This window comes from Malus domestica, chromosome 03 (genome assembly GCF_042453785.1).
Source record: "Malus domestica chromosome 03, GDT2T_hap1".
NCBI classification, from domain to species: domain Eukaryota; kingdom Viridiplantae; phylum Streptophyta; class Magnoliopsida; order Rosales; family Rosaceae; genus Malus; species Malus domestica.
Window position 1 is genome coordinate 16,776,497 of NC_091663.1, and position 12,284 is coordinate 16,788,780.

General features: G+C 38.8%; 1 protein-coding gene and 1 pseudogene across 6 annotated transcripts; both read right to left on the reverse strand.

The window, feature by feature from the left end:
- Window positions 1-175: 175 nt before the first annotated feature.
- Window positions 176-3,121, reverse strand: LOC103418916 (uncharacterized). Of its 6 annotated transcripts, none has more exons than XR_011579302.1 (3): window positions 2,981-3,121; window positions 1,828-1,891; window positions 176-715 (listed from the first exon to the last, which is right to left on the reverse strand). XR_011579302.1 is itself a non-coding variant. In XM_070819063.1 (3 exons), the coding sequence occupies exon 3, from the start codon at window positions 620-622 to the stop codon at window positions 389-391; it is 234 nt and encodes a 77-aa protein (XP_070675164.1). In that variant the 5' UTR covers window positions 623-640; window positions 1,828-1,904; window positions 2,981-3,089; the 3' UTR covers window positions 176-388. The 6 variants fall into 6 exon arrangements, 5 of the variants coding, with proteins under 5 accessions (XP_070675164.1, XP_070675163.1, XP_008355248.3 ...); XM_070819063.1 differs by having other exon boundaries at window positions 176-640; window positions 1,828-1,904; window positions 2,981-3,089; XM_070819062.1 differs by having other exon boundaries at window positions 1,828-1,904; window positions 2,981-3,089.
- Window positions 3,122-5,630: 2,509 nt separating this feature from the next.
- LOC103426015 (pentatricopeptide repeat-containing protein At2g13600-like) lies at window positions 5,631-11,024 on the reverse strand (annotated as a pseudogene).
- Window positions 11,025-12,284: the final 1,260 nt, after the last annotated feature.

The following is a 12,284-nucleotide window of genomic DNA, read 5'->3' on the forward strand; positions in this document are numbered from 1 at the left end:
TATTGATTTCATCGATTCATATCAAAATTCAATCAATTGACATGCCTATTTGTATCAAAGCAATTGAGGTGGCTACCACATCAACAAATCGGTAGTCACCATCATGGCCACGTCAACAAGTTAACAATAATTTAACGAAATAAACAAAATCTAACAAAAGTGAAACAAAATCGAGTTTCAGGGTGTTAAGTGGTAAAATGTGGATTCCAGAGCAAAAGTGAATTAAGCCATTCCATACAATAAGCCCCATTTGAATCCAAAATTTGAAATGTTACATCAAATTGGAGGGCCAGATATGTACTCAAATCACAATCCAATCACTGCTATACTGGTACAAATGCCACTCCTTTCTTCTCAAATCTGGTTTTGAGTGCATCGCCGTCGCTATCTATTTGAATAAATGGGCTAGATCAGGATCACCCAAGTCTACATCCAACCAGCCATTCAAATGCATGTACTCAACATAATGTTCTGGTGGCTTCACCGCACGAGGGTTCACTGGTGTAAAGCCATGAGTCCTCTCAAGATCGCGAGCAAGCCACCTAACATACGCACAGTCCAACGGAGGAACAACTTTCAACAAGACCTCTTCCCTTTCTTGCTTCGCAGGCTTGTTTCCCATGCTGGAGAACCTGGCCGGCTTAAGAAAATGAAGTTAATTGGCGGCACATAAATTAATCACTTAAAAGCGGCATTCTTTGGAAGGAGCAAGCATCTGAAATGCAGCATCGGTTTTTATGTTGTTATAACTTGCATCTAAAATTTGGTTAAATCGCTAAAACATTCAAAGGACTGGCAAAATTACAAGTATCCAACAAAACATGGAAATATTTAATTCATAAGAGTTTGCGTTACTCTTTCTTAAACAGTCAGCCATTTTTCAACACAGTAAACAGCTTGCAGAATAAATACAGGAAAAGTATTGTTGAAATTCACATGCAAGGATCTTAATAGAACTTTCGGCGTACAATTCATAGACTTCCCAGTGAAATTTTGATATTACTTTTCCAGTGAAACAAAGAAAGTGATAAAATATACGTTAAGGTACCTATAACATCAAAGCTCTGAAACGCAATCCCAACAAATTACAATGATACGAGTCATACGACCAATTACACAACATATTCAGTATAAGCTTGACAAATTTGCCAAGGGTACGTTTGAAAGAAGACACCAGCATTTATAGGCTTCCGACTGAATGCCCCACGTTACAGGTCTGTACCAACAGTCAGTAATTATATGACTACCGTGTGTGGATATCACATTCCATATTATAATACTCATTCAGATTTCTCAGCCACAACTGACTAAAGCATACTATTAAATGCTAGTCGTAGTAGAAAACAAAAAAGCCAACTAAGTTGACGTTATGATACTCATGCAAGACGGTTGCCAGCCTCAGTAGTGTTTGAATCACTGACCAAGCACTGATATACGAGTCTTCTGTAACTCTCGCAAAAGACTTCAATTAAATACATATACTAACATTTAGTTCCATATTACTGTAGCTGATTACTCCAACTATCATCACAAACTAAGTGTACAGATATAGGCCAGCTGCTCAGACATTGCATGATGATTTCATTCTACGTAACTACTAGTCTACTATGCCCAGGCATGGACCCAAGACACAGAACTTGGGTGGGATGAACTTTGAAGCCAAATTTCATTAGTGAAAGGATTTTATCAAAAGAATCACTATCAACAACCAACAACCAACAACATTCAGAACAACATTCAGAATTGCAAGATACCAATTGCCAACAACTATTTTGATACTAAATCCCTCCAAACTTTCATTAACAGGGTAAATTAAAAGAAACGTACCTGCGGTTGTGATTCTCCTCTAGAACTGAAAGATGTCAATTTCCAAGTCCTCCAAGAAGATTATCTGAAATAAAACACTACAATAACAAATCCCTCATTTTCTCAATCCTAAATCTCTAGTAAATTCTTGAAAATCAGAAATTTATAGTGTGAAATTGAGTAGTTAAAAGAAGGAACTACAAAATTAAGGAGGTAGAAGATGAGCCTAATTAGAAATTTAGAAGAAGAAGAAGAAGCAAAGGTCCGAAGCAAGAATAGAGCAGCGGCCCATTAAGAGCAAAAAAACTCTAAAGCAATGCTAATAAAAGCTCTCCTCATTGCAGTAAGAAGAAAACTGAACCATATGAGCATACAAGAAAGGCCAAATTATGATTTTGTTTCCACAGTTTGGGCTAAGTTTTGAAAGAATAGGATTAAGAACTAGGATATCCGAGGTAAAATAGGAGTGGCTGCAATTGAAGAGAAGATGAGAGAAAATTGATTAAGATGTTGGGCATGTGAACTGAAGACCTACACATTAGAAAATGCATAAGCAAAGCATGGATAAATAGATAATTCTTGCATGAAATTTCCATTGCACAAGCAAAGCAAAAAAATGTTTTTGTTCATGAAACTCCTAGTATATGAGTGAACTCTCCCTTGAGATACAATTGGTTACAATAAAATTTGATCAATGGATATATTCAATGCATAAAATAATGGCTCGTTTGGAAGTGTTTTTAAAATGATTGAAAGCGCTTTTGGTAAAATTGATTTTGAGTTCCAAAAGTGCTTTTTGGAAGAAGCACCAGATATGTGCTTCTTGTAGGAAATACTTAAAATGCTTTTTCAGAATCCACTTGAATTTGTACTGAAGATTGGTTTAAAAAATATTTTCACCAAAAGCGTATTGAGTCAGTTTAAAATTACTTCTAAAACGAGCTCCAAGATGAACAAGCCTAAGCCGACTCGACATCCTCTCACCCGGAACAATCCAACGATAAAAAACAACAGAAACTAGCACAAAATATACCTAATCCAGCTATGGACATTCAAGTTGGAATTCAATCGGAATCAACCAAAATAATTACAGCAAAACTACAATTAACCGAAATTAACCGGAACCAAAACCGAATTCGGAATTGAAGAAGGAAAATTAACTCAGTTCACTTACCCGACAACAAGCTTCGGCAAAACGAGGATAAGGGGCAAAATCCGTAGGAAAAAGAGACACCCCTCTCTCTGTCTCGGAAGTTATTGCAAACTGTGGTTTTAAAAAGTGCTTAATTGCATAACACCCCGAGGTTTCTCATGTTTTCACAAAAGACCAGTTGGGTTTTGAGAACTATAAAAACAACCCCTTATGTACCAAACTTTTTTCACAAATCCCCCTTTGTCTCAAATTCTAATGTCTCCAAATAGCAAATTTATCCTTATAGTTACTTTTTACGGGTCACTGGTACTACCCGGAGCAAAAGCACTTTCTTCGGAATACATTTATCCAATAAACACTTTTAACTTAGTGTAAAAATATCATTCTATATCAAAAAATAAAAACTTTAACTTGTTATTCTTTAAATTTCGTTTATCCAATGAAAACTTTAATTTCGGGAACTACTTAATTCAAAATTTTAAGATTACTACCTTTGAAATTAGGGCAATGTTGTATGGTTACTTAAGAATCTTAACTACATCGATGATAACAAAAGAACTGATTTGATCCCAAAATTTTTGAAAAAAATATATATATCATGGAGTTGTTTAGGAAGAAGTTCTTTTACGCCAGTGAGATTTTTGGAATATCAATGCCGGTTTTCTAAAAAACAACCAATACATGTTACTTTCTAAAATAGATATACAGCCCTTTTCGGCTCCTCCCGCGGGCTTGCTTTTACCAATTTACAGCCAATCATGGACCCAGCACACAAATGTTGATCAAGGCAAAATGTAGTCCTCTTGTTGTAGCAACTTGCATTTGCTTCAAGTCTTTTGTTCAGCCAAACTACAATCCGCCATTTTCCGCTTCTCGTTTTGAACCCAAGGTCCAGTAGATAAAGGCTAGCATTGTAATTTCACTCGTTTTGGCGAGTTTAGTGACCAAGGCCGGTATCCTTCATCACATCCAATCTTGGTTTTGCTCCCTACAAAAGCGTAAAAACACTTTTACCGTGAGTTCATTGCTACCTCTTAAACATCTGAACCGTTGATAACCATAAAAATAAGAATAATAACAATTCAACAGCATTTACCACAATACCGAGAGAAATTACCATGTAATGAGACCTTTTAAAATCTTCAATAGAAAATCTGAATTCATCATCCATATCTCAAGCAAATCACAGGTATTACGATGATTTCAGTGTCCATGTGCATCACATGAAGGTGGAACAGAACTGCAAGCATTAGAAGCCCAACTAATTATTCAAAATTCCATCACCTAGCACCGCAACGTGGATTTCTGCAATCTTAAACTAATAGAGGCACGGTTAACTTTTACCTGGTAGTCCTTATACACCAGTTGTAGATGAAAAGTGTTGCAATGTACTTTAATGCATACAGCGGAATAAAGGAGTCAAAGAAGCAGATTTAAAACCATCTATGCATTCAATGAAGTAAATATTAAAACCAGCATTCACAGAAAACTAAAATCTGATAGAGGACCACTTTATTTTCCACAATTTATAAGAGGAAAACCCTGTCTTGTTCTAGAACGAATAATTAATATGAACAGCTCTGTTAAGATATCTTCCTGTTCTAATAGACCTTTATCACCAACAACAACAACAACAAAGCCTTTTCCCACTAAGTGGGGTCGGCTATATGAATCCTAGAACGCCATTACGCTCGGTTTTGTGTCATGTCTTCCGTTAGATCTAAGTACTCTAAGTCTTTTCTTAGGGTCTCTTCCAAAGTTTTCCTAGGTCTTCTTCTACCCCTTCGGCCCTGAACCTCTGTCCCGTAGTCACATCTTCGAACCGGAGCATCAGTAGGCCTTCTTTGCACATGTCCAAACCACCGTAACCGATTTTCTCTCATCTTTCCTTCAATTTCGGCTACTCCTACTTTACCTCAGATATCCTCATTCCTAATCTTATCCTTTCTCGTATGCCCATACATCCAACGAAGCATCCTCATCTCAGCTACACCCATTTTGTGTACGTGTTGATGCTTCACCGCCCAACATTTTGTGCCATACAGCATCGTCGGCCTTATTGTCGTCCTATAAAATTTTCCCTTGAGCTTCAGTGGCATACAACGGTCACACAACACGCCGGATGCACTCTTCCACTTCATCCATCCAGCTTGTATTCTATGGTTGAGGTCTCCATCTAATTCTCCGTTCTTTTGCAAGATAGATCCTAGGTAGCGAAAACGGTCGCTCTTTGGTATTTCCTGATCTCCGATCCTCACTCCTAACTCATTTTGGCCTCCATTTGCACTGAACTTGCACTCCGTATATTCTGTCTTTGATCGGCTTAGGCGAAGACCTTTAGGTTCCAACACTTTTAGGTTCCAACGCTTCTCTCCAAAGGTTAAGCTTCGAATTTACCCTTTCCTGAGTTTCATCTATTAACACTATATCGTCTGCGAAAAGCATACACCAAAGAATATCATCTTGAATATGTCTTGTTAACTCATCAATTACCAATGCAAAAATGTAAGGACTTAAGGATTGTTGATGCACAAAATCAGTGAGGACTTTGGTGCAACAGAAAATATTAAGTTTGTGACCTTCGCTAAATTGCTCCGGTCATTAGTGTGGATAAGTATGTGAATGGATAAAGACAAGAGAGCAAGCACAAGATGTACGTGGTTCACCCAGATTGGCTACGTCCACGGAGTAAAGGAGTTCTCATTAATTGTGAAGGGTTTACACAAGTACATAGGTTCAAGCTATCCTTTAGTGAGTACAAGTGAATAATTTAGTACAAATGACATTAGGAAATATTGTGGGAGAATGATCTCCTTTTATAGAAGAGAGTTTCTAGCCTTATTCTGACATTGACACGTGTCGTGTTGTGATTGGCTTCCGATGTTGACACGTGTCGCGTTATGATTGGCTTCTGATGTCGACACATGTTGCTATGTGATTGGCCTCCTGGTTGGAGGAAAACTCTTCTGGGTCCTTGACGATATAACGTTGACCGGTGCTCGATAGTTTCAGGAATGGTCAAGTATGGTACAAACAGTGCTCCCCTAAGTTCCCGAGTGAGGGAAGCTCCTCGGTTGGGGACTTGCAAAATCCAAGCCGATGAGTAATCATGAAACTTCTAAGTACCGAAGTGTGGTATCGTCTTCACTTGCCTTATCTATCTCATAGGTCGATGTGGCATCTTCTCTGGAAGTACTCTTCCTCCATCCATGGATGGTATCTTTAACCGGTGGAGATGCACAAGGTAATGTATCAATTTCATTTAAAAAATAAGAGATAGGAAATTCAAAAATTAAACAAACAAAAAAACTATTTTGTTTTGTTTATCTTTCTGGTGCGGGGTAGGCTAGCAACGGAGCATCTAGTTTTATGCTTGCAATTAAACACTTATTTTCCCAAACAGCAGATTAAACATAGCAAAAGAAAAATTGAAACCACGAACACAAAGCAACAAGGGTTTGGAATAATAATAAGTTCACCAAAGGAATGAAGAAAGAACAATCAGAGTCATGTCAATCCTGCCTAGAAACTAAATTGGATTTTTTTTACTTTTGTTTGAACATTAAGGCTGCTTTTGGGAAATTGGATTTAAAATGGGACTTTGGATTACTCAGTTTAAATTGCTTGCATCAAATGTCAAAATAAAACACAGCAAAGAAAAAGAAGTTTCCATATTTAAGTAATTCAAAGAGAATTTGAAATTATACTTTCCCCTTGAATTTGAAATTGCTCAAATAGTCAAGACTCAAATTACACGTGGATCTTATTAACATAAAAGATTTATATTTCAAAGTCTTGTTAAGCAATCTACACTAAAAATAATCCCAATCTTTCATTTCAAATCCGCATATCCAATTACAACATAAGTTCAACAAATCTCCTTCTTTTTCAAGAGAAACAAAAAACAATAAATAAATAAACAGCAACCCTCCCTCCATCCAACATCTTGCCATTTCAATTTTGCAGCATCATGGGCTGCCACAACTAATAATAGCAACTGTCAACAAAGGATGCATATTCCTAAAGACATCTAATGACATCTAACTAGTAACTAGCAAGAAATGTCTGTCATCAATTTTGTGTTAGTGCCCATTGGTCATGTACCGGTGTGTCTACGCATGCACAATTTTAGAGTTTAGGAATCTATCAGAGTAACAGATATACTCAAAAAAGTAGTCTTCCTCAAACAAATAGTGATAACAGCAGCAGCAAGGAATGGAGAACACAATAGTAGGAGAATCTATTACATACCAGAGATCACCAGTAATCACCATGGAAGCAAATTCCAACCTTGCAACTATGAAACCGGTATCTACCCTGCATTATAAGTGCCCTTGAGGTAGAAAGGGAAATCAGCTTCGTTACCATGTGGCAATCAAGGAAAACTTGAAGGTTTTTCATCATGTAGATAGGCATTAAGCAATCCCAACAGCAACATCAAGTTTTTCAATGTGATTATCCTGATAAAATAGTGAGCTAAGTGGATTGACGGAGCAACTTGTATCTCCTATGTTCTTAACAATCTCATCCAGTATTCTATAAATATCCTTTATTTGCGGATGATTAGTGTGGTCTACAGTGAACACATGTACCCTATTATCAACCTCTATCCAGCTACAACCGGGTTTTTTCTCAATGCCCTTCTTTCTCATCTCTTTTCTAACATCTGCAAAAGCTTCTAATTGTCCAGAGTCAGAATACGTATTAGCTAGAAGGACATAACTCCCAGAATCATCTACATCTAAATCGACCAAATTTTTCACTGCAACTTCTGCTAACTTTGAATCGCGATGAACCCGACAAGCGCCAAGCAAGGCCCCCCATATGGCAGCATTTGGCTTAAGGGGCATTTCATCTATCAATTTCTTGGCGTCCTCTAATAACCCAGCCCGACCAAGTAGGTCTACCATGCAAGCAAAATGCTCACATGTTGGATAGATGCCAAAATCTTCGGTCATGGAAGTGAAGTGGTGTTTCCCCTCTTTTACCAGGCCCGAATGGCTACAACCCGATATAACCGATACAAAACTTATATGATCAGGTTCACAATCCGTTTTCAACATATTCTCAAAAACATCAATCACTTTCCTACCTTCACCATTTTGAGCATATCCTGCCATAATCGCATTCCAAGTAATCAAATTTTTATCAGAAATTGAATAAAAAACTCTTTTCGCTTCTTCAATTCTCCCACATCTTGAATACAAAGTAATAATGCTATTTTTGACTGAAACATTAGAGATAAACCCTAGTTTTTCAGCTTGAGCTATAACTTGAACCCCAAGTTTTAGTACTGCTAAATCAGAACAGGCACTGATTGACGTTACTAAGGTGACCCAATCAGGTTTAACCTCCAACCTTCGCATTAGAATATACAATTTTAGGCCTTCTTCCCAAAAACCATTTTGGAAATATGTTGCTAACATTGAATTCCAAGTTATGACATTCCTCTCTGGCATTTTATCAAAATATTCTCGAGCTTTTTCAACATTACCAATTTGAGAGAATGTCGTGATCATCGCTGTCCATGATATTATATCTTTAACTGGCATCAACTTGAATGCCCGGTTTGCACTATGAGTATTTTCGCACTTCGCATACATTGTGACAAGAGAATTCCCCACAGGAGTAGAAGAGGTCATCCCAGCCTTGATTGTATATCCATGGAGCTGTTCCCCAACTAAAACATGCTTTTGGCCTGAACAAACCCCAAGGACTGTTGCAAGAATAAACTCATCCAAGGAAATAGGAGCCTTTCTCATTTGTTTAAACAGCAATAAAGCTTCGTCTTCGAGCCCGGACTGCACAACTCCACTGATCAAAGAAGTCCAAGAAACGGCATTGCGTTCTGTCATGGTGTTAAACACCTGCCTTGCAAAATGCAAGTGTCCACATTTGACATACATATCAATCAGCCCACTACCTGCAAAAACATCAAGAATTGGTTCCATACGGATGATACGAGCATGCAAATGGGTACCCCATTCAAGATCATGTATGCTTGCACATGCACTAAGTACTGTGGCATATATCAAAGAATTTGGTCTAGAACCTTGGTTCCACATCTCAACAAACATACTGAGACTCTCAACTGCAAAACCATGTTGAGAAAAGATTGAAATCATGGTGTTCCAAGACACACAGTCACGTTCAGGCATTTGAACAAACAAATGAAGAGCCCTTCCAACCCCATAAAGTTTCGAGTAACCATAGACCATACTGTTCCAACAAAACAAACTCGGATACGGGATCCTCCAAAACATTTTCTCAGCAGAGCTCAACGCACCACACTTAATGTACATATCAATAATCGAATTTTGAATCGCCATGTTGTTTGCAAAATCTAACTTCTCCACAAGACTATGCAACTGAAGAGCCAATTTGATGTAGCCAAGACTACCACAAGCCTTCATTACGCAAGAGAATGAAAATGGGTCGGAAAAACTATCACAGTTCCGAACCATTGAAGCAAACACTTTAATCGTCTCGGCTGGTTGTCCATTGTTAAAATGCCCAGACATCATTGTAGTCCAAGACACAGAATCTCTCACAGGCATTTCTTCGAACAAATTCTTTGCTTCCATCATCCGATGCGAATCTACCAAGCCACTAATCATTGTATTCCAACTAAAAACATTAGGTTGTTGAATACTATCAAAAACCCGACAAGCATCGTCCACCAGGCTACACTGGGAGTACATATGCAAGAGATGGTTCTGGAGGAAAATAGCAGAGTCCAAACCTACAGAAATGAGTTGGCCATGGAGTTTTCTGGCAATGGGTATCGACTTGAGAGATGCACAAGTTTTCATAGCTTCGTAGAATGTCTGTGACAATTCCATGTAAGATTGTTGCAGGGAGGGGTCAGGACAAAGAATAACTCTCTTGGAAAGACTTTCTTGGGTTGAGACATGACGAACTAGTAAGCGTGAGAGATGATATAGATGCTTCAAGGGTTGAGCTGGCAGTATCTCCATCACTGGAGATATTAGGCTTAACTGCCTCAGAGACTTCTATGAGATGTCCTAAAATTAAAGAAAAGAACGCAGTATTTGAGTAAGAAACTCAGAATATAAAATGGCATCAGCTATAACCTCAACTATGGCACACACATCTGAACGTTTGTCTGTTTTTAATATTACATCTAAAAAAGGGTTACAGAACTTGAAGCAGAGGATGATGCAAATTACTTAGAAGTGCTACGGGTTTGGCAAAATAATAAGTATCCATCAAAACATGAAAAAAGCCCTCCGGACTTGTTTAATCCATAATGCACACTCATAGTGGTGGGTCGAAAACACTATGCTAACAAAGTTTAAGGATATAACACAAAAATATTCGTCCCTTGATAATTTGTACCAATTATACATCTGACAAGGAAAATTATCCGTTTATGAACTGGTCCATACCAACTAACCGCAACTATATGACTACTATGGTCCGTATGCAAAACATTAAAAAGTTAATTGATATTTTCATCTGAGAATCTGAAAAATGCTCTTGCCAGTAATGACTAATGAGGGGCAGAAAACACGACCAATTTCTCATCAGTAAAGTTTCAGTTTTCGCCCATTGATCCCCTTAGTTTACTAGTTGTTGCAATTCAAATAAAAATGACTTACTTTCATCAAACTTATCCAACCAAATAGCAGAATTAAGCTGCTACGCTAACGAATAATTGCGAAAATTAGTGAACTAAAACCACATGGACCAAATTGAAACTATTGGAAAACTTCGACCGAAAACATCAAAACATGGACAAATACAAGCCACCGAAAACATTAATACTTGAGTACCCAAGTTACAATTCCAGCAGATAAAGCGTACGCACTTGGATACGACCCGAAGAGGAACGACAAAGATCAGCTTAAACGATATTCCTAGATAATACCAGGCAGATATGGAGAGGGTATGAAAAAGTTACTAGCTTTTGGAAGCGACGGAGCAGAGGCGGCGTCGAGGTGCGCATCTGCAGTGTTTCCGTCGTCGGAGAGGTTCGCATCCGGCCGTTCGAAGCTCGCGCGCTGAGTTGCTCGAGATGTATGTGAAGGAGGTTGCACTGAGTCTCTTCGATTTCAAGTGTTCTCGGCTGAAAGAGAACTGGTAAATTTTGGGGAAAGTCATTAAAAGGGCAATTTAGTCCATTAGCCCTTTTCTTTTTGTATAATTACAACTTGTTGGAGGCGTATTGGAGGTGGGCAAACGGGTCTTTGACCCCGGGGCGCGGTGGGTCCAGTCGGTTCTAGGTGGGTATGGGACGGATCCATATTTTATAAATTCAAAACAGGATGCGGCAGGTCAGGTCCATGTAATTAGATCCAAATCTCTAAAAAAATGGGTCCTCAACCCGGACCGGTTCCACTGTACTTTATACAAAGATTATGTCTCTCCCTCGCTGACTGCATGACTCTCCTCTCTTGATGACTCCAACTCCAAGTTTGGAAGCCGTTTTTTCTTATGTGGATTTTGACGAACATCTATTCTTGGTTGGTCATATGTATGATAGACGTCCTGTAGACATTTAATTTAGCTTTGTATTGTCTCACGCACTTTTCCTTAGACTATAAGTTTTTTGTTTTGCCTTAGGTTTTACCATAGTGTTGACCCTAAAAACTACCAAACTTACGTGGCGTGCAGGCCGAGTAATCTATAAGCTAACTACGTCATTCGGTGAATGCGGGGCGTGCCAACTCGTCAGCCGAGCTCGACCGAGGAGTAAATTTGTTGATGTTGCGTTGGGTGCGCAGCTGACTTCTGCGTGTTGCGATTGCGGCCGAGAAAGGAACACGTCTCGGCCTCTTGGGCTCTCGAGCCTGAAGACAAGATTACTATTCTTACGAAGTTCACAAATCGTCGTCGTCGGATTCGATCACAGTGATGTTATTCATCAGAGTAAATTCTCGCCGAATCGACACCAAAGTGTAAGGGCACAAATACTCAAAGCGAATATAAGTCTTAATAGTGAACGTGGTTCGGCCGTCTGAATGCCGAACTCTAACTCCCACCTGGGAGTATCCAATCATAAAATAACTCGGCGTGCAATGCGCCGAGCTCAATAAATTGTAACACCTCACTTCGCCAAGAAGGCTAATGAGATGACCTCAATCAATAAGGATTCGGAAATCCTTCTCGACCGAGACTTGGATAAGTAACTAACCGTCATCGCCGCAGTGCTGTTGATGCCAATGGAAGATACTGCGAGACCGGCTGACTCTACGATGACAGAGCTATCTATGCCGACTTAAGATATCACCGGTTGCTTTCACAGTGCTGTTGATGCCAACGGAAGATGTGTCAGCGAAAAGAGAAAATAAAAATCTCAAAG